The sequence below is a fragment of the Spea bombifrons genome, chromosome 8 (assembly GCF_027358695.1).
Source record: "Spea bombifrons isolate aSpeBom1 chromosome 8, aSpeBom1.2.pri, whole genome shotgun sequence".
Lineage (NCBI taxonomy): Eukaryota > Metazoa > Chordata > Amphibia > Anura > Pelobatidae > Spea > Spea bombifrons.
Genome location: NC_071094.1, coordinates 44,974,348 through 45,001,476, shown reverse-complemented (window position 1 = coordinate 45,001,476; position 27,129 = coordinate 44,974,348). Strand labels below are relative to the sequence as shown.

At 50.2% G+C, this 27,129-nt stretch overlaps 3 protein-coding genes across 3 annotated transcripts; 2 read left to right on the top strand and 1 right to left on the bottom strand.

Moving 5' to 3' along the window:
* The first annotated feature begins 691 nt into the window (after positions 1-691).
* CCNP (cyclin P) lies at positions 692-5,133 on the top strand. Its single transcript, XM_053474138.1, has 8 exons — positions 692-763; positions 1,669-1,738; positions 2,302-2,465; positions 2,541-2,639; positions 2,893-3,048; positions 4,187-4,345; positions 4,434-4,600; positions 4,959-5,133. The coding sequence occupies exons 1-8, from the start codon at positions 692-694 to the stop codon at positions 5,131-5,133; spliced, it is 1,062 nt and encodes a 353-aa protein (XP_053330113.1).
* A 3,834-nt stretch (positions 5,134-8,967) lies between these two features.
* TTC9B (tetratricopeptide repeat domain 9B) lies at positions 8,968-11,139 on the top strand. Its single transcript, XM_053473358.1, has 3 exons — positions 8,968-9,322; positions 9,962-10,144; positions 10,822-11,139. The coding sequence occupies exons 1-3, from the start codon at positions 8,986-8,988 to the stop codon at positions 10,905-10,907; spliced, it is 606 nt and encodes a 201-aa protein (XP_053329333.1). The 5' UTR covers positions 8,968-8,985; the 3' UTR covers positions 10,908-11,139.
* Positions 11,140-14,514: 3,375 nt separating this feature from the next.
* Positions 14,515-23,477, bottom strand: MAP3K10 (mitogen-activated protein kinase kinase kinase 10). Its single transcript, XM_053473706.1, has 10 exons — positions 22,727-23,477; positions 20,109-20,289; positions 19,853-20,001; positions 19,374-19,549; positions 17,988-18,228; positions 17,672-17,803; positions 17,300-17,438; positions 16,964-17,076; positions 15,811-16,530; positions 14,515-15,368 (listed from the first exon to the last, which is right to left on the bottom strand). The coding sequence occupies exons 1-10, from the start codon at positions 23,475-23,477 to the stop codon at positions 14,980-14,982; spliced, it is 2,991 nt and encodes a 996-aa protein (XP_053329681.1). The 3' UTR covers positions 14,515-14,979.
* Between the last annotated feature and the right edge of the window lie 3,652 nt (positions 23,478-27,129).

The following is a 27,129-nucleotide window of genomic DNA, read 5'->3' as shown; positions in this document are numbered from 1 at the left end:
ATCCCCGATGCGTGGAACCCGGTGAACGAAGTGTTTGGCTCCGGCTCAGGTGAGAGACTCTGCGTTTGGGGCAAATCTCTAGAAACCGTTATTCATGCGTTTTATTGGAGCGATGAGCGGGGGGGGGTAAATCACGCGCCTCAATGTCTGACTTCTGTGTATGAAGCTGAATTAATGAGGTGAAAAAAATGCAACTTTTTGGTATTTTGAGGATTATCTTGGGCTTTGGCCCAAACTAAGCATTTTCCACCATTTCAGCAAGAAAAGGGGAAATCAGTAAAAACCTGCATTTATATAGATTGTAAGCTCACAAGCCGAGCCCTCTTACCCTTCTAGTTTTCTCAGACCGTTTAAATGTAGGGACTGTAAGAGGAGCTGCGGGAACTGCTGGCGCTATATAAGTAAAACATAATAAAGTGCCCCCCCCCTTACGCATCATAATCCCAGTAACCCCCCCCACCCGGGGTATTAAACTCAGCTGTCCTTACCAAGCGCTTAAAGGGAATGTATATAAACCTTAAAGGAACAGGGGGGGTACTTGGAGTAATAGGGGTTATGGGGGTAACAGGAGGGGTACTTGGAGTAATAGGGGGGCTAAAACGTCTATTGGGAGAGGGGTAAATGGATTATTGTATAACGTACATCTCTCCTGCTATAGCGGCGTCATCGGCTGATAATTCGCTGACCGTCGATGGATATAAAGCGCGAACCCTTTAAGACCAAAGACAGCAACCAGATCGTGCGAGAAACCGGGGAGAAAAAGGTGAGATCGGCTCCGGGGGGCTCAGGGGGGCTCGTTCGGTCAGATAAACGGAGGAATCGGTTAAAAGGTCGTTTATTCACATTTTCTGCCTCCGGGCAGAAGCCGTAATAATAAAATACATTTACTAGTCGCTAGTTTGGGTGGATTATCATAAATTTGACAAAAAATTGGCTTAACTGAATGGGGACGCTTGGCTAGTATGTATCTCGCAAAGGGGGAACGAAGAAGAATGGAGTCATAATGAAGGAGATCGGAGGCCGCCGAGTCCTCATCGCTGATCCCGTCGTGTATATACTGTGTGTGTGTATATATATATATATAGAATGTACAGAAAGGCTCGGCGCTCTATGATCCGCGGGGGTTAAAGGGTTAAGTGAAAGGCTCGGCGCTCTATGATCCGCGGGGGTTAAAGGGTTAAGTGAAAGGCTCGGCGCTCTATGATCCGCGGGGGTTAAAGGGTTAAGTTAAAGGCTCGGCGCTCTATGATCCGCGGGGGTTAAAGGGTTAAGTTAAAGGCTAGGCGCTCTATGATCCGCGGGGGTTAAAGGGTTAAGTTAAAGGCTCGGCGCTCTATGATCCGCGGGGGTTAAAAGGTTAAGTTAAAGGCTCGGCGCTCTATGATCCGCGGGGGTTAAAGGGTTAAGTTAAAGGCTCGGCGCTCTATGATCCGCGGGGGTTAAAGGGTTAAGTGAAAGGCTCGGCGCTCTATGATCCGCGGGGGTTAAAGGGTTAAGTTAAAGGCTCCGTGCTCTATGATCCGCGGGGGTTAAAGGGTAAAGTTAAAGGCTCGGCGCTCTATGATCCGCGGGGGTTAAAGGGTTAAGTTAAAGGCTCGGCGCTCTATGATCCGCGGGGGTTAAAGGGTTAAGTTCACCCGGTTCGGATTCTTTTTCTTGCTTCTCCAGAAGAAATCTGCGGCTCTAAGTTCTCGGGGAGTCGTCGCTGCTGCGGGGGTTAATCCGGCAGAGAAAAGAGGTGAGAGGCCGTTCTTCTTACGCCTTTCGCCATTGGATGGGGTCTGAGAGGTCTCGGGGGGGGGGTCTCGGCCCAGGCGTCTCGGGGATGAAGGGGCAGATTCTGGGGGTCTCACAGTCTGGATCTGACTCCGTCCCATCCCATCCCCCCGCTGTGGTTCTATATAAAACTCCCAGTCGGTGCTTTTGCCCCCAGTATGTTATGGGTGATCTCCCTGCTTGAATACAGGTGACTCCATTAAATGTATCTTTAAATAATGACAAGCGAAGGTTTCCTTGGCGACGGGTATTAGAGCCAAGAATCTTTGCGATGGGCTATTCGGGGGTTAATAGTTTAATCGTCTCAGGGGTTCTCGTTAAGAACGTTCCGGAGATGAAGGGGTTTCCTCGGCAGAAAAACTACATGGACGGGTTGGGTTTTTCTGCTGCTATGGCAACAGTCTCACAAGCAACACCAAAAAAAAAGCACTGAGAAAAAGGGGAAATCGAATAAAATGTTAAATTTTTTGTGTTTTCTGTGAAAAATGTTGGGTCCCGGAGTCAATAAATCCCCTCCCCCCACAGCTCCTGAATCTGCCGACGGCCGCCGGAATCCCAGTCCCTCCGCCGCGGCCCCCGCCGGCCCCTGTTTCTCGGAGCGGTGGGAAGGGCAGCTGGCGCGCAGCATGCTCCGGATGGATATGGAGATCGAGCAGGAGTACGCCGTGGACATCTTCACGTGGATGATGGTGAGGGGGGCCGGGACCCCCTCGTGGGTATCTAAGGGGTTAATCGCCGTCTAATGCGCTCCCGTGTCTTCCCAGAAGGGCCAGTCTGGCAGCATCTTTAGATCCTTCGACATCCCCAAATCGGTGACCCCGGAGATGCGGACCGTCCTGGTGGACTGGGTGGTCCAGGTGCATGTAAGTACTACTACTGTGACCTCGGCGGTCCCTCCATCAGATGTTGGGAAAAGGGGCTCTAAACGTTGGTCCTGAGACTTGATGGATTTTTTTCACTTGGTTTAATTATGCTACCACCTCTGCCTGCAGTCCTTTCCATGCCTCTACTGTCTTTTTTTTCTTCCCTCTCCTAATTTCTGACATTTTATACTTGAATGGCCCCCAGGACTGGTTTTGGGGGCCGCGTTCAGTCTGCTCTTTGTGTCCCCTGCAGGAGTACCTGGCGCTGGAGGAGGAGACTCTCTACCTCGCTGTTTACCTGATGAATTCCTACCTGAAAGTGCACAAGATCCAGACCAACAAGCTGCAGCTTCTCGCCTCCAGCTGCCTCTACATCGCCTGCAAGATGGAGGAGCCTCTGATTCCGGAGGTCAGCTCGGGCGCCAGCGAAACGACCCGTGAAATAAAAGCCCTAGGGGAGGCTGCTCGGCCGAAGAGCTAGCAATCTAACGGGCAAAGAATGATTTTCCTTCTCCCGGCAGCCGCCAAATCTAGTCTCGGAATGATATTGCGAAGCCCCGAGGGGGTGGTAATCCCGCTTAGCCCCGTTTGGTGTCATTAGAGCTGTCGCGGGGGGGTCGCGGGGTTGTATGGGCTGGCGGGAAGCACGTGTGTGTGTGTGTGTGTGTGTGTGTGCCCCCCCCCCCGGTGAGGAATGGTCAAAGTCTAGGACAGATGGGAGCTATTGCTGCGTGAATTGGTGATAATATCGGGGAGAATTGTCGGTGAATGAGAATTAACCCCTTCATGACCAACGACCAAGTAAGTCTACAGCCAATGAGGCGCGAGGATCCCGCTTAAGCGCCGTCTCCCGCCTCTCGTTTTCAGCCCCAAATCATTTTTTGCGCATTTGTAGGGTTGGATTTTTTTAAATTTTTTTTTTCATAAAAAATCTCTTAGAGACCGAATCTGTATAATGTGCGGGGGGTTCGTTAAACGCGAACGGGGAGAGAACGGGGAAAAAGACAGCAAAACGCACAAAACATGCTGCGGATCTGTGAAATAGCCCTGGTCCTTAAGGGGTTAAATTAGAATGTTTGGAAGCGGAGCGGCCGCCTGTGTTTGTATCGCCTTATAATTATTAGTATTATTATTATTTATTTATTATTATTTATTTATTGTTGTTGTTATTATTATTATTATTACTATTATTTATTGTTACTTTTTTATATATAGCGCCATCATATTCCGCAGCGCTGTACAATACTGAGAGTAACAATAAGCAATTAGACATTTACATTTTTATTACCCGGGGGGGGGGACATTTAAATCCATAAAGGGGTTAATAAAGGTCAGGAGGGAATTTATTTCAAAGGAGGAGAAGAGAGCGGAATCTAACGCTAGAGAGTCTGAGCCTGAGATGGAACGGAAGGAAGTTTTACTTTACTGAGAGGGTGGTGGATAAGTGGAACAGCCTCCCAGCGGAGGTGGTAGAGGGTAAGGAATGTGAGGCTCTCGGTCGGGGTTCTGCCCCGTTGCTGTGACGTGTCCCCCTTTCTGCCCCGCAGCCGGCCGAGCTCTGCTTCATGATGGAAGACGCCTTCACCAAGAAGGAGCTGCTGACGATGGAGAAGAAGGTTCTGCACCGGCTGCGGTTTCAGCTGCAGTACTCGCAGCCGCTGCATTTCCTGCGGCTCCTCGCCATAGCTGCCAACTGCCCTGAGAAGGTAAGTCTCCCTGCTCCTGGGGGGGGGGGGAGCCTCATTAGTGCACGTCTCTCTCTGACCGCGCATGTTCGTGTCTCGGGCCCCGCAGGTTCTGTACATCGCCATGTACTTCATGGAACTGACGCTCCTCGAGGCGGAAGGACTGACGATCGAAGCGGCCCTCCTGGCCTCCGGGGCCCTTCGCCTGGCGCTGACAGTATCCCCGGAACCCGGGCCCCCGATGCCCGACGGAGTCTCCCCTCTCTACTCCTACAGGTCGGGCTTCTCGCTCCTTTCTCTTCATACATCCCGGCTTCCATAATGTCCCTTTTAAACTAAGTTTCTTTAAAGCATGACATCATAGTACAGAGAGGGTGGTAGATAAGGGGAACAGCCTCCCGGCAGAAGTGATAGAGGGTAATACAGTAAGGGTATTAAACATGCCTGGGATAGACATACGGCTCCTGAATCTAAGACGAGACCAACGGCTGATTAAGGTTTGAGTCGTTACAGCAGGAGAAACGGGCGACTAGACGGGGGCCGAATGGGGCCGATGTGCCGGCAGGTTCTGTGTTATCGCGCTGACAGCAGGATTCTGATACACGTCTCTGTCTGTCTCTCTCTTCCTTCTCAGCGAGGCTCAGCTGGTCGGCTGCCAGCAGCTCATGGCCCGGTCGGCCCTCAGGGCCGATCTCAAATCGTCGTGGCAGAAGTATTCACGACCGCAGAAGCTGGAAGTGAGCGCCGGGCCGGCGCTGACCCCGAAGAACCTCATCCGCCACATCGGGGCTCTGTCCACCCGCCTCTAAACCTGCCTGAGATCCAGGACTTTGCAGAGGTGGTCTTCAGACCCCAGGAGGTCCACCCAGCACGTTTGGGAGACGTCGCCCGCCGGACCCGCGGACAAACGCTGATGGCGGAAACATTTAGAAAGAACGGCGCCAAATATTCTAATCCAACAACAGGGACTGAGACGGGAATCCGTGGCGGGGGTCACATGACCCGCCGGGGGGAGACGGACCCCCGGAGCGCGATACACGATATATTTCAGGTGCTCCGGTCCCTCTGTGTGTAAGGGGTTAAATCCGCCTGCATTAACGGGTTTTTTCTTTTTATGTATCGACCCCCCCCCGGACCTCTTCCATGTAGCATGCGTGTCGCGTGTAGATTCAATGTGTTTTTGGGCTTAGTTATAATTTAGTTGAATTATGACATCATGCTTTCAAAACTATGATGCAGTCGCCTTTCTTTACGGACATTTAAAGGGATACCGTTAATTAACCCTTTAAAAAAATATATATTTCCCGAAGAAAAAATATTTGACAGAAATGTCCTTTATAGTCGCGGGGATTTTGCTTTTTAACCCTTTCTCTGCCAGGAGGTTGCTGATCAATGCCTCGTCATGCCGACACTTGAAGGGTTAATCCGACCAGCTGACGAGTATGTAACATGTCCTATTAACTGTTTGTGTGCCCCGGGGGGGACCCACCACTGTCTCTGTCGCTCGTCACACAGCAATACCGCTTTGGGTTAAAAAATGTACTTATTTTTAAAAGAAAAATGTTTTAAATGTTCTCATTTGTTTTTTTTTAATGTCTCGCTGTCTCTCTGTCTGTCTCTCTGTCTGTCTGTCTCTCTCTGTCTCTCGCTGTCCCTCTATCTGTCTCGCTTTCTGTATATAGAAATATGTAAAATATGGTACGAGTTGTAAAAATTAAATAATAAAAAAAAAAAATAAGCAGCAGACCTGTTAATAAAGTGATATATTTTAGAAATATAAATATCGTTTCTTTCTTTGGGTTTGGAAGCCGCGTCCCTTTTTCCTCCCCGGAGGTCCCTCAGAATGCGAAGGAGACACAAAGAATAACCGGAGGGGCCGCGTGGTCCGGTCCTGATTACTGTGAGGGTGGGGCTTCACCTATGGAGCGCATTAAACCAATCAGGGGGCCGGCTGGCTTTATAAGGAAGGTTAGGGGGCGTGGCCTCCGTTGGTGACGGAGGGGATTTCGGTTTATCCGTACGGGGTGGGGTAGTAACCTCCGTGGGGGGAAGCGTTGTAGTCGGGGTGACCCTAAGTCATGGAGGTTACAGAGTTACAACGTAATGTATGTTTGAAGTTTTTAAATAAAGTTTTTTACGTGTCAGAGCTTTGATAATAAATAAAGCTGCGGCCTTTCAAAGTCCGTCTGGTATTTTATTCAGGGTATGATATATTCATGTTTAAGGTGTTAGCGGGACCCGCAGGCTGCCAGGCGCTGGTAGAAGGGGAATGATTCGACCCGTCGCTGGCAGGACTGTTCCAGGAGCCGGGTAGAGGTGGCAGCTGTGATGTGAAGCAGCAGGGATCACTGGCTCGGGTGACTATAACAGAATACCCCAGGGAGGGGCAATAGAGGGCGGGTCTCTGGGGGTCCGTGAGGCGTCTGATCCCGGCCCCCGCGGAGTCTTTGGGTTTGGATGGAGTCTGCGGTTTAATGTTGATAAATATAAAATAACGCACTTGGGATGTAAGAATAGAGCCTCGGGGGTCTCTGTGCCGTCAGTGACAGCGGAGAAGGGGGGCTCGGGGGTAATTATTTCACAAAACTTTAAGGTAACGCAGCAAAGGGGCGGAAGGTGGTGTAATATACCCTAGAGTAGTGGGTACAGTTCTGGGCAACCCATTATTATATATATCGCCGTCATACTCTGCAGCGCTGTACAATGTGTTATTATTATTTATATATCGCCGTCATACTCCGCAGCGCTGTACAATGTGTGTTATTATTATTTATATATCGCCGTCATACTCCGCAGCGCTGTACAATGTGTTATTATTATTATTTATATATCGCCGTCATACTCTGCAGCGCTGTACAATGTGTGTTATTATTTATATATCACCGTCATACTCCGCAGCGCTGTACAATGTGTGTTATTATTTATATATCGCCGTCATACTCCGCAGCGCTGTACAATGTGTGTTATTATTATTTATATATCGCCGTCATACTCCGCAGCGCTGTACAATGTGTGTTATTATTATTTATATATCGCCGTCATACTCCGCAGCGCTGTACAATGTGTTATTATTATTTATATATCGCCGTCATACTCCGCAGCGCTGTACAATGTGTTATTATTATTTATATATCGCCGTCATACTCCGCAGCGCTGTACAATGTGTGATATTATTATTTATATATCGCCGGCATACTCCGCAGCGCTGTACAATGTGTTATTATTATTATTTATATATCGCCGTCATACTCCGCAGCGCTGTACAATGTGTGTTATTATTTATATATCGCCGTCATACTCCGCAGCGCTGTACAATGTGTGTTATTATTTATATATCGCCGTCATACTCCGCAGCGATGTACAATGTGTGTTATTATTATTATTTATATATCGCCGTCATACTCCGCAGTGCTGTACAATGTGTTATTATTATTTATATATCGCCGTCATACTCCGCAGCGCTGTACAATGTGTTATTATTATTTATATATCGCCGTCATACTCCGCAGTGCTGTACAATGTGTGTTATTATTATTTATATATCGCCGTCATACTCAGCAGCGCTGTACAATGTGTTATTATTATTTATATATCGCCGTCATACTCCGCAGCGCTGTACAATGTGTTATTATTATTATTTATATATCGCCGTCATACTCTGCAGCGCTGTACAATGTGTGTTATTATTTATATATCACCGTCATACTCCGCAGCGCTGTACAATGTGTGTTATTATTTATATATCGCCGTCATACTCCGCAGCGCTGTACAATGTGTGTTATTATTATTTATATATCGCCGTCATACTCCGCAGCGCTGTACAATGTGTGTTATTATTATTTATATATCGCCGTCATACTCCGCAGCGCTGTACAATGTGTTATTATTATTTATATATCGCCGTCATACTCCGCAGCGCTGTACAATGTGTTATTATTATTTATATATCGCCGTCATACTCCGCAGCGCTGTACAATGTGTGATATTATTATTTATATATCGCCGGCATACTCCGCAGCGCTGTACAATGTGTTATTATTATTATTTATATATCGCCGTCATACTCCGCAGCGCTGTACAATGTGTGTTATTATTTATATATCGCCGTCATACTCCGCAGCGCTGTACAATGTGTGTTATTATTTATATATCGCCGTCATACTCCGCAGCGATGTACAATGTGTGTTATTATTATTATTTATATATCGCCGTCATACTCCGCAGTGCTGTACAATGTGTTATTATTATTTATATATCGCCGTCATACTCCGCAGCGCTGTACAATGTGTTATTATTATTTATATATCGCCGTCATACTCCGCAGTGCTGTACAATGTGTGTTATTATTATTTATATATCGCCGTCATACTCAGCAGCGCTGTACAATGTGTTATTATTATTTATATATCACCGTCATACTCCGCAGCGCTGTACAATGTGTTATTATTATTATTTATATATCGCCGTCATACTCCGCAGCGCTGTACAGTGGGGCCATGATGTTATGTCACGATGTTATGGGTTAAATGAGAGCGAGGGAGAGCGGTGGAGGGAGGGGGAGAGAGCGGAGAGAGGAGAGCCCAGCTGTGGTACCCAGAATGCACTGATGCTGAAGCTCCCCTCCCCCCCTCCATCCTCAGCATCCGCCGCCGTTATCCCCGATGCACAGCAGCGCCTTCATCCAGCAGGCTCGGGGGTATTCCCCGCACGGCCCGTCGGCGAGGACCCCCGGAGAGCAGAAGGCCGGCGTGGTGGGAGGGAGGCTCCCGCAGGCCCCCGAGCCGGACATGGAGGGCCGGATCCAGAAAGCGGTGGAGTTTAAGACGGAAGGGAACCATTGTTACAAGGACAAGAAATTCCGAGATGCCATCGGCAAGTACCACCGGGCCCTGCTGGTGCTCAAGGGGGTCCACGAGGAGAGCGAGGGGGCCGCGCTGACCGAGGCGCAGAAGGTGCGCGTCGAGGCCACCGAGATAGAGTGTTACGACAGCCTGACCGGTAGGTGGGGGGATGGCTGAGGGTGCTGGGGGTTGGAATTCACGGAAAGTAAAATGCATTAACCCTACAAACTGCCCCTGGTGATTGGGGGGGCTATGGGGGTCATTTATCATCAGGGTGAGGATTTGGCCCGTTGGTTGCCCGCATAACAGACACAGCGCGCCCGGGGTCACCCTGCAGTGGGAGGGTCCAGGGGTGGAAAAGGCGCAACACCCAGCTGCAAGGGCAGCAGCGAGGGGGCCGCAGCTACCTGTCTCTCGGTGGGATAGAGAGACCCCCAAATCCTTCATACTCTGCCCTCCGGCAGCGACCCCGACAGCAAGAGCTGGACCCTCTCTGTTACCCTACGAGGGCTCACGGCGCTCGTTACCCTCCAAATGCAGGGGCCGACCCTCAGCGCCCTTCTCTGTGTGTCGCCCCGCAGGGGGAGGCGCAGGCTGGATGACCCATAGTGCCCTTCTATCTGTCGCCCCGCAGTGGGAGGGGCAGACTCTGTGACCCGTAGCGCCCCTCTGTGTGTGTTGCCCCGGAGTGGGAGGGGCAGACTCTGTGACCAGTAGCGCCCCTCTGTGTGTGTCGCCCTGCAGTGGGCGGGGCAGACCCCATGTCACCCTGTCGCCCTCTGTCTGTGTGCCGCAGCCTGCTTGCTGCAGTCGGAGCTGGTGAATTACGAGCGGGTGAAGGAATATTGCCTGAAGGTTCTCGAGAGGCAGAAAAGCAACTTCAAGGCCACGTACCGAGCCGGCATCGCCTTCTACCACCTGGGGGACTACGGCAGCGCCCTGCGGTACCTGAAAGAGGCCCGCAGCCGGGAGCCCACAGGTACGGCCCCGCTGGCATGCGACGGGTTAACGGGCAGGAGGGTGCGGATAGGAGGGGATTTCTGATATACCCCGAATCAAACACCTCGACTCATGACAAACACCCCAAAAACATCCCAAATACCCCAAAACATCCCAGACATCCCGAAACACCCTCAACTCATCTCAAACATCCTGAACACCCCAAAACACACGAAACACCCCAAATCATCCCAGACACCCAGAGGCCGTCTCTCTCCGGAGCAAACAAATTGATTTTTGGAATCCCATTTTCCCCCTTAACAGTTTGCCCCAAATCCCCGTCTCCTCCCCCGATGCCCCTCTTTGCGAGGAGCTCTGAATATCTGCTGGGTATGAGGTCATCACTGCTCTGATACAACGTATGCTGATATCACTGTGGCCGGCTGAGCGTGATGGCCCATCTAGCCTGCCCGTGTTTTGTTAATCAGTCGTTGGTCTCGTCTTAGATTCAGGAGCCGTATGTCTATCCCATGCATGTTTAATACCCGCACTGTATTACCCTCTATTACCCTCTACCACCTATGCTGGGAAGCAGCTCCGCCTATCTACCACCCCTGCAGGACCAGACAGAGTTTTAAAGATTACATTTATTACAGATACCTGCCTGACCCCCCTTTGTTACCCCGCTCCTTATAACGGTCTCTTTCCTCCTTCTAGACACCAATGTGCTCCGGTACATCCAGCTGACAGAGATGAAGGTGCAGAGGAGTACCCAGCGGGAGAGGAAAGGGCTCATCGGATAACCGGGAATTTTTTCGGAGGGGTATTTGGCGTCCGTAGGCGGAGGAATTAAGGTGCTGACCCTCCACAGCGTTAAATTCCCGCAGTGCATGATAATACTGAGTACTACCACCTGCACCCGGCAAATGATTATACTGATTACTACCACCTGCGTCCGGCAAATGATAATACCGAGTACTACCACCTGCGCCCGGCAAACATCTCTATTTGTCCACTTTTTTTAATCCCATGAAGTGCCTGACTTAACTGCATGTTTTTTCCATGACGTACCTGGCATGTCATTGGTCATTAAGGAGTTAAAGATTCCAAAAACCCCAGCATGGAGATTCGGTGACAGATCGGGGCAGATGCAGCTGAAAAATCTATACTGGGGGGGGGCTGTCACTTCTGCCCCCTGACCCCCAGCCGACAGCCAGCAGGTGTCATTTTTGGTGGTATTTTCCGTAAGAATCACATTAAGTAAAGCGAAATGCGTCGGCTGCGCTAACCCTTTCTGGAAAGCAGTACTCAGTATTACTCTGCACAGCTATTTTCTTTTTTTGTCCCAAATCAGCTTTTTACTCCGCACTCGACGTAAAAAATAAAAGCGCCAAAAAAAATTCCACAATTTGCTTCCCGTTTTCCGAATTACCGGAGAAGACGCCATAAAAAAAAAAAATGCCAGATTTTTGCTCCGTCACTAAAAATGTGGACTGGGTGGGTTTTTTAATTGATGTTTATTTTTTGCTGTATATATATATATATCTAGAGCCCCCGCAGAGGTAATATAAACGAGTCCGTTATTTATTTCTACAAATTCCGCTATTCAGAGAAAAAAAAAATGTATGTGGTCGAAAAATCATTTTTATTAAATGTGAATAGTTTGTGATTTAAAGATAAAATATATGATGGATTTATGTGGGAAAAATAGATTTAAAGCAGAAAAATAATCGAATTTCTTAACGTGACCTCATCACTTGACATGGATACATCGTAGCCAATAGCGTAGAAGGGAGGGCGAGGGGCCGTCTAGTTTTTAATTGAGCAATAAGTGTAAGCGATACGTAATATTTTCACTGATTATCCTAGAAATAGTAACTTTTTATCACTTACGTATATGTCAGCCCCCCCCGGAGGTCGGAACGCGGCCCCGATGATGTCACATTAATAAACATTCTGTAACGTGTCATCGTTCCTGACTCTATAAACATACGGGAAATAAAAATGGCGGCTGCCCCCTTTAATTCCCGCTGTGTTTCAATTGGTTAATAAAATGTATTTTAAGTCGATGCTTTTTTTTGTTTGTTTGTTTGTTTGTTTTCCCCGTCGGTGCCGCGGCTCCGGCAGAAGCGCCGTTTAGCAGACGTTGGCCGCCGCCGGATTCCCCGGAATACAATGTATTTTCTTTGATTGGTTTTGTAAATAAAGTCTTATAACGCGCCGTCCGCGTGATTCCTTTTACGGGGTGAGAGATATCCGTGTAACGGCGCCGGGGATTCTGATCCCGTGTATCGGTACATACGTGTTTAGTGTTTCGCGTGTTGTATACACATGTGCCCCACGCACACACCTGAAATGTTGAGGGGTAATTCCCGTCTCCTGATGTAAGACTCGCCGGTCCCGAGTGATCCCTGCTGTCTTTTTTGTCAAGTGATGCCACAGCTGCCAACTCTACCGATCTCCTGGACCTAGTCCTGCCATCAGCGACGGAAGAAATCGTTTCAGCAGATCGGAGACCGATGCGCTTTTCATAACATTCTGTGAATTTCATCTTCCGCATTCTATCCTCATGCTACTTTCTTCACCTTTAACATATACATACCACCTCTGCCGCGCGGCACAGCAGTCTCCGGCCCAACTGCTTCCGGCTTCATCTACAAAGTGTGTACAGTAATATAACCCCCAGCGCTGTATACAGTAATATAACCCCCAGCGCTGTATACAGTAATATAACCCCCAGCGCTGTATACAGTAATATAACCCCCAGCGCTGTATACAGTAATATAACCCCCAGCGCTGTATACAGTAATAACCCCCCAGCGCTGTATACAGTAATATAACCCCCCAGCGCTGTATACAGTAATATAACCCCCAGCGCTGTATACAGTAATATACCCCCCAGCACTGTATACAGTAATATAACCCCCCCAGCGCTGTATACAGTAATATAACCCCCAGCGCTGTATACAGTAATATAACCCCCCAGCGCTGTATACAGTAATATAACCCCCAGCGCTGTATACAGTAATATAACCCCCCAGCACTGTATACAGTAATATAACCCCCAGCGCTGTATACAGTAATATAACCCCCAGCGCTGTATACAGTAATATAACCCCCCAGCGCTGTATACAGTAATATAACCCCCAGCGCTGTATACAGTAATATAACCCCCCAGCGCTGTATACAGTAATATAACCCCCAGCGCTGTATACAGTAATATAATCCCCAGCGCTGTATACAGTAATATAATCCCCAGCGCTGTATACAGTAATATAACCCCCAGAGCTGTATACAGTAATATAACCCCCAGCGCTGTATACAGTAATATAACCCCCAGCGCTGTATACAGTAATATAACCCCCAGCGCTGTATACAGTAATATAACCCCCAGCACTGTATACAGTAATATAACCCCAGCACTGTATACAGTAATATAACCCCCAGCGCTGTATACAGTAATATAACCCCCAGAGCTGTATACAGTAATATAACCCCCAGCGCTGTATACAGTAATATAACCCCCCAGCACTGTATACAGTAATATAACCCCCCAGCACTGTATACAGTAATATAACCCCCAGCGCTGTATACAGTAATATAACCCCCAGCGCTGTATACAGTAATATAACCCCCCAGCGCTGTATACAGTAATATAACCCCCCAGCACTGTATACAGTAATATAACCCCCAGCGCTGTATACAGTAATATAACCCCCAGCGCTGTATACAGTAATATAACCCCCCAGCGCTGTATACAGTAATATAACCCCCAGCACTGTATACAGTAATATAACCCCCCAGCGCTGTATACAGTAATATAACCCCCAGCGCTGTATACAGTAATATAACCCCCCAGCGCTGTATACAGTAATATAACCCCCAGCGCTGTATACAGTAATATAACCCCCCAGCACTGTATACAGTAATATAACCCCCCCAGCACTGTATACAGTAATATAACCCCCAGCACTGTATACAGTAATATAACCCCCCAGCACTGTATACAGTAATAACTCCCAGCGCTGTATACAGTAATATAACCCCCAGCGCTGTATACAGTAATATAACCTCCAGCGCTGTACACAGTAATATAACCCCCAGCGCTGTATACAGTAATATAACCCCCCAGCGCTGTATACAGTAATATAACCCCCAGCGCTGTATACAGTAATATAACCCCCCAGCACTGTATACAGTAATATAACCCCCAGCGCTGTATACAGTAATATACCCCCCAGCGCTGTATACAGTAATATACCCCCCAGCGCTGTATACAGTAATATAACCCCCCAGCACTGTATACAGTGATAACTCCCAGCAGGCTCAGCCAGCCCCGACTCAGTATGTAATGTTGGGGATTTGACTACCATGAGGTTCCGGTTGTTTGAAGCCCAGATCCGCAGCAGGTAATTATTATAGATTTTATTTAATATACACAGATTTAGGGGTAACACTGCCCAGCGAGATCCTTCACATCGGTTCGGCCCCCGCAGGCCCTTTCCGTGCCCCTCTTGTAACCCTTTGGCTGCTGGAAGCCACGGGAGAGATCCAGTCCCTCTCTATAAAAACATTGACACCAAGTTAAACTAAGAAGACCACCACAAAGCAAAGATGGCGGCATCGGGCCCCAGGACCTCGGCCGCGCACGGGCCGTCTCCCCCTGTTGCTGGATTCCAATCTGCACGACCCCTTAGCTATTCGGGGGGGGCTAAACAAGGACTTAAAGTCCAACAACAGGGGCGTTTGCAGCTTTTCTCGGCCATATAGCTTTTTGAATCTTTTACCCGTCGTCATGGAAACCACAAAATACATTCATAATAGACCGTCCTCCCCCTCGAGAAACGGGGGGCCCCGGTGACGCAGCCTCTAATGTTAGGACACGTCCGTCCCCATATTATAATAAGGGTCGGTCTCCGGCCGGACCCCCGCCTCGCACAGGGGGACCGTGCTGTCCAGCCTCTGGCCCTCCACCTCCATGTCCAGCAGGGTCTCCCCCGCTCCCTCCGAGCGGACCCCCTCCGTAGAGCCGCTGGTGGGCTCGTCGCCCGCGCTGCTGGGGGTGGACGAGCTCCGGGAGAGAGAGACGAATTTCCAGGGGTCCAGGCGGGGGCGGCTGGCGGAGGGCCGAGGCCGGGGGGCGAACTGGAGGCTGGTCGGCCGCTCCACGGCGGGGTCTTTATCGGGAGGTTTACGCCGGGCTGGCGGCGGGAAAACAAAATGAGGATCGGGGAGGCGCGGGAAGCCGGAGAGATCCCTGGAACCTGAGGGGTTAAAATGAAAACAACGTTAAACGGGCATCCACTTAAAGAGCGTATTTCATCCATAGCCCCGGGCAGTGGCACCCAGGGCAACAGCGGATTACTTTATGGGGCAAAATCAAGTTTACAAAAAGAGTGACCCTTTCTGTGCAGTCCCTGTGCCCCACGTTTCTCCCCTGGTGTCCCTTTTTCCTCCCCGATGCCCCTCTTTTCTAGGAGGTGAGAATGTTTGCTGGGTATGAGGGGATCGCAGGGTCCTACAGCCCTAAAAGCCCCGATAATGTGTATAGAAACAGCAGGGAACGGCTTTATAAATTAAACGGGGGAAATAAACCCCATTATATGTACGTGACACTTTTAAAAGGTAAAAAAATTAAAGTGTGACAGTGATGTCACTAATACATCATGAGGTCACTCTATACTAAAAAAAAAATGAAAGACTCACCCGTGTCACATGTCTGAGGGCTGTTACCATCCGAAGGAGACCTTCTGTGACCTTGTGTCACCTGCCGTATCGCCCCGTCGGATGGGGTCCTCCGGTGGCCCCTGGATGCGGTGGCTCCAGCCCTGGTTACCGTGACGTGGGTGGGAGTCAGAGATTGCCGGGGGTCTTTCTTGAAGCTTTCTAACTTATAGTCCACCAGCGGATTGAGGCCGGAGACCCCCTGATCCTCTTTGCCCGATTCGTCCCCGTAATAGCTGGAGGTGGTCTCGCTCCCCAAGCCCATGTCGTCGCTGTCCGAGCGGATCAGAGACCTCGTGGAGTTACAGTCAGAGATGGAAGACAGCGAGATGAGCGTCACCGAGGTGGGAGGAATGACGGGGTCTTCTCCCCGGGACAGGGAGCGGCTGGGGGAACCGGACCCCTTTCTTTGACCTTTTCCTCCCCACTGGAAGAGTCCTTTCCTCTTCTCCTCTTGAGGCACCATTTCCACCAAGTCGCTCCCCAGCGCCACGGCGGCCAGGAGGGAGGCGCAGCCCAGCAGAACCAGCTCGCTCTTCCTGCGCGCCTGGGAGCCGCGCTTAGGGCTGTCCGAGGAGGAGGCCGCAGAGGCCAGGCTGTCCTCCGCGGGACGTCGGGGATCCGACTGGAGAGGCAGCGTGAGGTAGGATTGAGTAGAATATGGGGATTGGGGAACGGAGTCATCCGAATCCACGTATTCCTCTGAAAAAAGGCAAAAAACGCAATAAAGCCGACAATAAACGATGACTCTCTGTGGAGACAAACCCACCAATGACACCAAACCCACCAATGACACCAAACCCACCAAACCCACCAACCCAACCAATCCCACCAATTCGACCAACCCCACCAATCCCAGCAAACCCCACCCTCACCAATGACACCAAACCCACCAATCCCACCAAACCCAGCAAACCCCACCAATGACACCAATCCTACTACAAACGATTTTACTCCCCAAAGTAAGATGGCGTTACCGCGGCCCCCCTCTTGGGTAAGCCCCCAAACGTGATCTTCAGGTCCGATTCCCAAGTTCCGGTTCTTACTTTGAGATCTTCCCATCATTAACCCCTTCCGACCCATTCTGTTTGGGCTTTTGCCTTTTTTTTTTTTTTTTTTTTTTTTGGAACCTTACCCATCTCGGTGAGGCTAGCGAACCCCCCGCTGATGGGGGCCGGCTTGGGCGACTTTCCCAGGTTGGGCGCGCTGTTGGACCACTGCTTGCTTCCCTCCGCCAGGGACTTCAACCTGCGAAACGACACAAGATACAAAGTAACGGCGGGGCTCGGAACGCAGCGACCCTGCCACAATTATAAAGCGGATCTCCATTTTTGGGTCGTTGAACAAATTTTTCTGAAGGTCTCCAGAATAGAAAGGAAATGTAGACGGCCCCCTAAACCCCCCCCAGGGCCGGACGGAACCGGCCACAGAAAATAATCAGGGGAAGGTGGAGACGCCGCGACGCTCTTACTTCTCCTCCCCGCCGACGCGTTCCTTGGGCTGGGTAGAGCTCGGCCCCCACGTCCTGCCTTTCTTTTTGTTGGACGTCACCTCTTCTTTTTTTAGGACAGAGCTGCGCCCCCACGTCTTACTGCCGTCCACCGGCGTCACTGCGAGGAAAAAATTAAATTAAACACCCCCAGACCCCTACTGAACCCAAGGATGGTCTGTTGAGGATGTGCAGCTCCCATGATCCTCAGCCAGACATAAGGCCGTCTCTATGGATCATGGAAACTGTCGTTCAGCAGCTCCTGACGGACCTCAAAGTGTCTGCCCCCGATCCGGGCTGAACGGGTACCACCGGTGGGAAGCGCTAATGGTGTCGGGGGGGGGGGTAACTCACATCGGATGGCTCGAAGTCGTGGGATTATCAGAGGGCTCCCGGGGGGGCTGCAGTTGCTCGCTCCTTGCCCCTTGCACTTGTCCAGCGTGGGAGACGCCTGCACCGCCTGCACCGTGATCTTGTGTTCAAAACCTGCGGTTGAGAAAGCGAGTAAAGCAACGAACTCCCAAACGTTTATCCCGGACCTCACGCACCATCTGCCCCCGAAAGGGCATTTAAAGGGTCCTTTTATTATATGACCCCAGCCAAAACAAACCGACTAACTTCCCGGCTGTAAATCTCAGGATCTCGTTTTTCCACCCCGTTCCCTTGGTACCTGAGGGTAAGCTGATGCGGTTCCCGTCCTTGTGTTTCAGGCGGCTTTTCTTGAAGTTGCCCTTCCGCTTCTTCACTTTGGGCTTCTCCTGGTACATCTGATACATGATGATATTGAGCTCTCGCTCCACGATGTCGATCTCCCTCTCGGCCAGCTCCTGCTCTCTCCTGCGCAGCATCTCCTCCAGGTTCCTCTGTTCCTCCGCGGCGCGGACCAGCTCTTCTTCACGGCTGCGCAGCTCCTGCCAGAGAGAGGGAGGGAGGAAAAATTCATTTATTATTAATAACAAAATTGGAAATTAATATTCACATCAATCAAAATAATAACACTAATATTAACATTCACAATAATATTATGATGAATTATTATTATTATTATTATTATTATTAAGGAGAGAGGGAAGTAACTGAAGGCTAAATTCATTATAACAAAAATTACTATTAATAATAATAATTGTAGAGTTAATATTTGCAATATTATTATTATTAGTGTAAATTTTATTAAAAATTATAATATCACTAATATTCACAAGTTTATTATTACTATCAAAAATAATAATAAATTAATAATAAAATTTGAAATAATAATTTGAATATTATTAGTGATATAATTATTAATAAAAATTCGCAATAATCATATTATTATTACTATTAAAAATAATGATATTGTGAATATTATTAGTGATATCATTATAATTATTAATAAAATTCACAATAATATTATTATTATACAAACTGTTATTATTAACCTTTATTTATTTATAACCGGCCGAAAGACGAGAGAAAGAAAATCAAAATAAATTTTAAAAATGGCCACAAGGTGGCAGCAGAGCAGAAAACACAATCTACGTTAAATAGCATTTATTTATATAGCGCCGGCAGAGTCAGTGGCGTCGCTACGATAGGGACAGTGAGAATTAACGACAATAAAATAAACACCCGGTAACACAAAAAGAAGAGGCCCTGCTCCCAGGAGCTTACAATTTGTGACAGCAGGTCCGGGGAAGGAAGAGATGAGCAGGCGACGTTACAGAAATAAATGTTAAAGCAAGAGGCCAGAATCTAACGCTAGAGGGTCAGAGGCTGAGATGGAAGGAAGATTTACTTTACTGAGGGGGTGGTAGATTAATGGAACAGCCTCCCAGCGGAAGTGGTAGAGGCTACTACAGTAAGGGATTTGGGATAGGCATAAGTTGAGAAAAAGGACTGAATAAGGTTTTAAAAGTCACCCCAACCTCCCAGTTTCTTTTAGATCAGTCCTTGGGCAGACACGGGCCGCACCGGCCCTCCCATGGTGACAGCTTTTAGTGACCGGACTTCATATAGTAAAATCCTCCTCCCGGCAGAGACGTACTGCCCTCGGCACACCAGCGGGGGGTTTTCTTACCTTCTCTTTGGTCCTCAGCTCATCAAACATCTGCTGGATCTCCATCCTCCAGTCCTCCTGCAGAGAGTGGAAGGACTCCAGGGGCATCTGGAACATGGAGGACCGCTCGATGGAGACCAGCTGCTCCAGAATGCAGTCAAAAGACGGCCGACTGTGAGCATCGGGGTTCCAGCACGCTAAACCCAAACATAACACACGTGTTACACGGACCAGCCCTAAACACGCTTCGTACATATAAGAGGATACTACACTCACTGTAAGCAGCGTTTAGGTGGCGGAGCCCCTTTAAAATCTATATGAACGACAATTACTTTAACGTGAAAATATGACCCCACCCCCACCGCAGGGACACCAACCCCCGGTGATGGTTACCCAAATAATAGCCCCCACCTTAGGAAGGGTAAATATTTTGGGGTCAGTATAGATCGTTCTAGATGTTTCATGTTCTAGATCACAGAGAGGGCGAAAGTCTGGGTTACCTTCCAGGATCCGGACGAAGGGCTCGGGGCAGGTGGACGGGATGGGGAGCGTGAGCTTGTTCATGGCAACGCCATACGCCACGGCAAGAGCATCAATTTCCCGGTACGGCACCTCGCCGGTGAGCAGCTCCCACAGGAGAACCCCGAAACTGCCAAACAGAGCGATACCGGGTGTGAACGGCACGGTAAACCCAACACGTCACGGGGAGGAATAATCTCCGGGGGGGGGAGGGAAGCCCCGCCGGCCGCCGGTTACCTCCACACATCGCTGCTCTTTGAGAAGAGAGACAGTCTGATGACTTCGGGGGCCATCCAGGCGTAGGTCCCCGCCGCGCTCATCTTGGTCGTCTTCTGCCACTCCCTGGCCAACCCGAAATCCGTGATCTTCAGCGTCTTGTGAAATAAATCATCGTTCTCGATCTTCTCCAGAATCAGAACTAGACGGAGAGAAAACAGACATCTTAATACAGAACCGCGGAGACGGCCCCTCCCACTGCGGGGCGACGCAGACAGAAGGGAGCGATGGGACGCGGAGACGGCCCCTCCCACTGCGGGGCGAACGTGACAGAAGGGAGCGATGGGACGCGGAGACGGTCCCTCCCACTGCGGGGCGACGCAGACAGAAGGGAGCGACGCAGAGTCAGCCCCTCCCACTGCGGGGCGACACAGACAGAAAGGAGTGATGAGACGCGGAGACGGCCCCTCCCACTGCGGGGCGACGCAGACAGAAGGGAGCGATGGGACGCGGAGACGGTCCCTCCCACTGCAGGGCGGCGCAGACAGAAGGGAGCGATGGGACGCGGAGACGGTCCCTCCCACTGCGGGGCGACGCAGACAGAAGGGAGCGATGGGATGCGGAGTCAGCCCCTCCCACTGCGGGGCGACACACAGGAGGGGGCGATGGGCTGCAGTTGATACTCTGCAGAACTCCCCTCATTTATTATTTAGAAGCGATGTGGGATCGCGTTCCCTGCAGCCCGCGCCGCGCAGGATCTGTTCTGTCGGAGGTATAAAGGCCGGAGGGTTTGCCTCCGAGTCTCAGGATACTTTCTCTCAATCATGGGGTGAATGGGTCAGAATAATGAGGGTTTTATTACCCCAGTCTCGGGGTGAAGGGGCAGATTCTCTTGGCGTTTACCCCAGTCCCAGGGTCTCGGGGTGAAGGGGCAGAATCTCAGGGGGGGCCTCTCCTCTGACGTTTTTCTCCCTGCTATATCCAGGGCAGGATACGGGGGGGCGAAGAGTACAAGCCAAGCTTCCGAGGGGGGGTCCTGGTGCCCAAACTGCCCCCCCCGCCTCTACCTTGAATACAGATAGTTTGGATTGTAAGCTCTTGTATCTCGGGATCTGGTAAAATAATGGCGTTTGCACCAAGCGCGGCTACATCGGAAGGGGTCAGAACACCTAAACTGCGTTTATCTGTCGCTGCGTCAGGACTGGAGGGACCCCACCGGGTCACAGAGATCCAGCAGGGTCTCCGATGACCCCATACAGTGTGATCAGAAAAGCAGGGCTACAAACACCTGCTCCTGATCACTCTGCGATCACCAGGCGGGTAAATCAGAGAGAAGGAGAAAAAAAAAAAAAAAAAAGATACAAAATAAATATTAAAAATAATAAAAAAAAATGTATGACATCATGATCCGGGGGGGGTGTAAGTATCACTATAAATATATGTTTTAAAATAAATGATTCTTTGAAAGCGTTACGAAACTTAAAGAAAATATAAAAAAAACCTGATTTTTGTCAAATTTTAATAATATCAGTGACAGCGATACTAGAATGTGTGTGGATGGTTAATAAAGGGTTAATATGCTATATTATTTCTAGGGGGTCTTTTTGTTTCTACGCCTTCCATTGCGTTTGATTGTTTAGTAAAATAACATTTTTTACAAATATTGTAAAAAAAAAAATAAAAAAATAAAAGTACATTTCTCACCATTTATATTTATTGATTGTTAGTTTAGACGCCCCTCCCCCCCCTAAAGTCCCTCCTGTATTTTAACCAAATTGGGGCCAAATGAATCTGCATTTTTACAGCAGCGGCCGGAGGTCAGCGGGGCCGCGGCAGGGAAGGGGTTAATCCAACCCGAGACTGGATTTTACTTCCGTTTGTAGGGAAACTGGTTTCGGGAGAGAGGAGAGTGTGACTGTGCGAAAGGTCGCGCATGTACGGATACTACAAACAGGTACAGCCAGAGGCCCCCCCCCCGCACACTACTACACCGTGACAGGTATACACCGCGCAGGTACAGTACTGACAGCAGCAACCCCCCTCATACACTACTACACCGTGACAGGTACAGCCAGAGCCCCCCCCCATACACTACTACACCGTGACAGGTATACACCGCGCAGGTACAGTACTGACAGCAGCAAACCCCCCCCCCCGTACACTACTACACCGTGACAGCTAAACACCGCACAGGTACAGCCAGACCCCCCCCCCCGCACGCTACTACACCGGGACAGGTATACAACCGCGCAGGTACAGCTAGAGCCACCCCCCGCACGCTACTACACCGTGACAGGTATACACCGCGCAGGTACAGTACTGACAGCAGCAGCAACCCCCCCCTTACACTACTACACTGTGACAGGTATACACCGCGCAGATACAGCCAGCCCCCCCCGCACGCTACTACACCGTGACAGGTATACACCGCGCAGGTACAGCCAGAGCCTCCCCCCCCCCCGCACACTACTACACCGGGACAGGTATACACCGCGCAGGTACAGCCAGAGCCACCCCCCCCGTACACTACTACACTGTGACAGGTGTACACCGCGCAGGTACAGTACTGACAGCAGCAACCCCCCCCCCGCACACTACTACACCGGGACAGGTATACACCGCGCAGGCACAGCACTTACTGTTACTGGATTTCAGGTCCCGGTGGATGATGGGAACGATGGTGTCGCTGTGAAGATACTTCATACCGCTGGCGATCTGCACTGCCCAGTTCACCAGCACGTGAGCCGGCACCTTCTTTCCTGCCAGCGCCCGGTGTAACGGCCCCCCCCGGGCATACTCCATCACCAGGCAGAGGTGGGGGGGCCTCAGGCAGACCCCCTTTAGGGCGATGATATTGGGGTGATTCAACATGCAGAAGAGCTTGGCCTCCTGTCGGACGTTCTCGGCCGTCACGTTGATGTCGTCGTCGGGGTCGTGGCGCACGGCCTTCACCGCCACCTCCTCGCCTCTCCAGCCCCCCCTGTAGACTTTCCCGAACCCCCCGACCCCAATAATCTCCTCCAACGCCAGCTCCTCGAAGGCGATCTCCAGCGGCAGCGGGTACTCCTTGGGGGCGCCCTGTAAGATGGGGTACCGGAGGTCGCTGACCACATAATTGCTGGGAAAAATCCCTACTTTGTCCCTGATTTTCCCCGTCCACCAACCCTCGTCCCCGGAGACCGTCGAGTCCTTGGAGAGAACCTCCACCAGGTCTCCTCTCCTCAGGGTCAGCTCCTCCTCGGCGGTGGCCTCGTAATCAAACACCGCAGTCCACAGCGGGTTAGACGCCCCGTAGTCGCGCTCGTTGCCCCGCTCGTTGCCCCGCACCCCGTTCTCCTTCATGTCTTTTGACTTCGGCCAGAAGGCTTTGGGTTTCTGCGCGCCCTCCATTCCCGGAACTCGAGGCTTCGCGCAGCAGGGGGCCGGGGGGCTTCACCACGCATTCATCAGCAAGGCCGGGGGGCGCAGGGAATATCCCGCCACGAGCACAGCATTAGGGTACGTCCGAGACCTCCTACGACTTGAGTTTGCCTCGATCCGTCCAAGAAACGCCCCCATTACTCAAAGCCAACTCGCACTTGGTCAAGTAGAACCTCGCGGATACTGAGAACATCTATGGCTACAGTTAGAGTAAGACGCGCATGTTCCCCCGGGATCCTGGTGGGTGAGCGATGCCTTCGAGTGTCGTCTTCTCACTGTGCAGACCCCAAATCCATCAGAACTACAAAAAAAAGAGTAAACGTTACAAAAATGTAAAGAAAACGTATCCGGCCAGAATTATCTGAGGCGAGACCTCGGCAGCCGCTCGATTTATAAGACCTCAGAGGCCTCTTCTTCAAGTGCTTTCCGTGGAAAGAGACCGATGAGGTCTGGAAAGCCTTGGTAACCCTGCATCTTCTGCTGCGTCGGCCCAATAAAAGATCCCAAAAATGCATCAAACCGGTCCGGCTCATTCACCGGACGTCCCTTTTACGTCTCCCGGAGTTTTATTTGTTTGTTTGTTTGTTTGTTGTTATTATTGCAACAATGTTTCAAAATGACTCCTGAAATAAACAACCCAATAAACCCTGAAATGACATCGGTAACGATCAGACACAAAGTATCCAGCGATCTGCGTGTGCGTGCGTGTGATATCTGTCTACCTGTCCCTCTTACACACAGACAAAGCGACAGACAGAGCGATGGACAGACAGACAGACAGAATTTTAGTTTAAAAAGCAGAAATATAAATGAATAATCGCGGATCGGCTCTCACAACATTCTATGAGCAAACTACGTATAGGAAAGGGTTAAGAATGCACCTTCAGAGAAATCCGACTCCTGCGTGTGACACCGGTGTCCGTCCGTCCGTCCGTCCATCCGTCTGTCTGTCAGTCACACGGTTTCGGTGCAAAGGGATTAGTGAAACCTGGAGATAGCCAATGATATCAGGACTGGTCAGACAGCGGCGGGTCTGTATGTAATGTAGGGGATGTGACTGCGTTATCAGGACTGGTCAGACAGCGGCGGGGCTGTATGTAATGTAGGGGATGTGACTGCGTTATCAGGACTGGTCAGGCAGCGGCGGGGCTGTATGTAATGTAGGGGATGTGACTGCGTTATCAGGACTGGTCAGGCAGCGGCGGGGCTGTATGTAATGTTATCAGGACTGGTCAGACAGCGGCGGGTCTGTATGTAATGTGGGGGATGTGACTGCGGTATCAGGACTGGTCAGACTGCGGCGGGTCTGTATGTAATGTAGGGGATGTGACTGCGGTATCAGGACTGGTCAGGCAGCGGCGGGGCTGTATGTATGGACAGGCTGAGTTCTGTGTAGGTTCTGTGTATCAGAATTCCCCACGGTTTACCCGCCGTACAGATTGTTTGCATGCAGCTCAGGATTAAAAGATGGCTCCTATGTGCCAGGTGCACTCAGCAGACCATTGGTCCCTTCCCCTCCCATCGCCTGCCTCCCCTCTGCCCGCAGGCACATTATACCCCCACACGAGGCACTTACCTCCTCTGGCAGCGGTCGGATGCGGCACCCACCTCCAGCATCACAGCCCCCGTCCCGGCAGATGCAGTCCCAGGCAGCCTGAGCATTGAGAAAACCCCCCGGCTTCCATCATCCTGCCCCCAGCCTGCTCAGTCTGCCCCCCCATCACTACCTCCGGCCCCCTCCCCTCCCACGGGGTAACCCCACGCATCACCTGCCCAGGCACAGCCTTAACCCCTTGGTGACCAGCCCCTTACCCCCGCAGTAATGGTGTCCATTCACCTTAAGCAAGCTGTCAGCTGTTCCAGGCAAACCAGATACACAGCACCCCCCCCTACACACCTCCCTGCCTCTGCCCCGGTGCATGCTGGGAGTTGTAGTATTTTATGGTGCATGGAAGCAATGGCAGCCTATGGCCAGCAGGCTGCACTGTTCAGTCCCCTGGGACCGTGACGACTGTCATTGTGTGCATGTATGTATAGCGCATATATGTTTCGGTGACATTAACATATATATATTATTCTGACTCACTTTACACCTGTAAAGGTATATAAACGGTCTACACGCACATTCTAAACGGTGTATGACCTGTCTACACGCACATTCTAAACGGTGTATGACCTGTCTACACGCACATTCTAAACAGTGTATAACCTGTCTACACGCACATTCTAAACAGTGTATGACCTGTCTACACGCACATTCTAAACAGTGTATGACCTGTCTACACGCACATTCTAAACGGTGTATGACCTGTCTACATGCATGTTCTAAACGGTGTATGACCTGTCTACACGCACGTTCTAAACAGTGTATAACCTGTCTACACGCACATTCTAAACGGTGTATGACCTGTCTACATGCATGTTCTAAAGGGTGTATGACCTGTCTACACGCACATTCTAAAGGGTGTATGACCTGTCTACACACACATTCTTAACGGTGTATGACCTGTCTACACGCACATTCTAAACGGTGTATGACCTGTCTACACGCACATTCTAAACAGTGTATGGCCTGTCTACTCACACATTCTAAATGGTATATAAAAAATCTACCAGTACACATTCAGAACAGTATATAAACCGTCTACTCACACGATCTAAACCGTATATAACCTGTCTACTCGCACATTTTACATGGTATATGAGCTGTCTACTCACACGTTCTAAATGGTATATAAATGGTCTACACGCATTCTAAACGGTATAGCGTCAACCTGGGCACATTCTAAGCGGTGTATGACCTGTCCATGTGCACACATTCTAAACTGTTTATAAACCATCTACACACGCACACTCTAAACCTTCCAGATAAGAACAGCAGGTTCTGCCACAGAGGCAAGCAATGTAGATTCAAGGTGACAAGGCAATGAACTCTGTGCGTGCGCGTGCGTGTCTTTACACACGCGTGTGCATATCTTTACACACGCACGTAACGTTCTGACTGGATGCCTCATCACCTAACGAGATCTTTTATTTCTAGAGCGCCAACAATTTCCGCAGCGTACCTTCAAACCAATTCAAGAGCAACATCTTTACGTGAGTGGGAATAAATAAACAATAAACCAATACATTCTACTTTACTGAGAGGGTGGTGGATAAGTGGAGCTGCCTCCCAGCAGAGGTGGTAGAGGGTAATACAGTGAGGGGATTAAACATGCATGGGATAGACATACGGCTCCTGAATCTAAGACGAGACCAACGACTGATTAAGGTTTGAGTCGTTACAGCAGGAGAAACGAGCGACTAGACGGGGGCCGGATGGGGCCGATCTGCCGGCAGGTTCTGGGTTTTTATTAAATGTTACTGAAATGAATTTCATTTATTTCCGAAGCGTTTAATTTGGGGAATCGGGTGAAGGGGGCGGGTAGAGCCGCGTGTGCCGGAGCCGCGTGCCTGCGCGTCGCTGGAATGTGTAACCCGGGTTGATATTCAACGTAAACCTGTTTTTTTTGTTTTAACTTTCGGTGTCCCTGCTCAGCGACCTTTGATCTGGCCTAGTCACGGTGCCGGCACCACCCACGCCAGCCCGGTGGCTTGTGGGAAGTGTAGTCCCGGGCCAGGC

What these genes read in the sequence shown, in the direction of transcription:
- CCNP (XM_053474138.1), top strand. Translation starts at nt 692, where the DNA reads ATGGATATAAAGCGCGAACCCTTTAAGACCAAAGACAGCAACCAGATC. An exon ending in AGGAGCCTCTGATTCCGGAG is followed by an intron (nt 3,049 to 4,186) that starts GTCAGCTCGGGC and finishes TCTGCCCCGCAG; the next exon opens with CCGGCCGAGCTCTGCTTCAT. An exon ending in CTGCCAACTGCCCTGAGAAG is followed by an intron (nt 4,346 to 4,433) that starts GTAAGTCTCCCT and finishes CGGGCCCCGCAG; the next exon opens with GTTCTGTACATCGCCATGTA.
- TTC9B (XM_053473358.1), top strand. Translation starts at nt 8,986, where the DNA reads ATGCACAGCAGCGCCTTCATCCAGCAGGCTCGGGGGTATTCCCCGCAC. An exon ending in GTGTTACGACAGCCTGACCG is followed by an intron (nt 9,323 to 9,961) that starts GTAGGTGGGGGG and finishes TGTGTGCCGCAG; the next exon opens with CCTGCTTGCTGCAGTCGGAG. An exon ending in CCGCAGCCGGGAGCCCACAG is followed by an intron (nt 10,145 to 10,821) that starts GTACGGCCCCGC and finishes TCCTCCTTCTAG; the next exon opens with ACACCAATGTGCTCCGGTAC.
- MAP3K10 (XM_053473706.1), bottom strand. Translation starts at nt 23,477, where the DNA reads ATGGAGGGCGCGCAGAAACCCAAAGCCTTCTGGCCGAAGTCAAAAGAC. An exon ending in CGCGTCGGCGGGGAGGAGAA is followed by an intron (nt 17,077 to 17,299) that starts GTAAGAGCGTCG and finishes GTCGTTTCGCAG; the next exon opens with GTTGAAGTCCCTGGCGGAGG. An exon ending in CGCTAGCCTCACCGAGATGG is followed by an intron (nt 16,531 to 16,963) that starts GTAAGGTTCCAA and finishes GCCTTTTTTCAG; the next exon opens with AGGAATACGTGGATTCGGAT.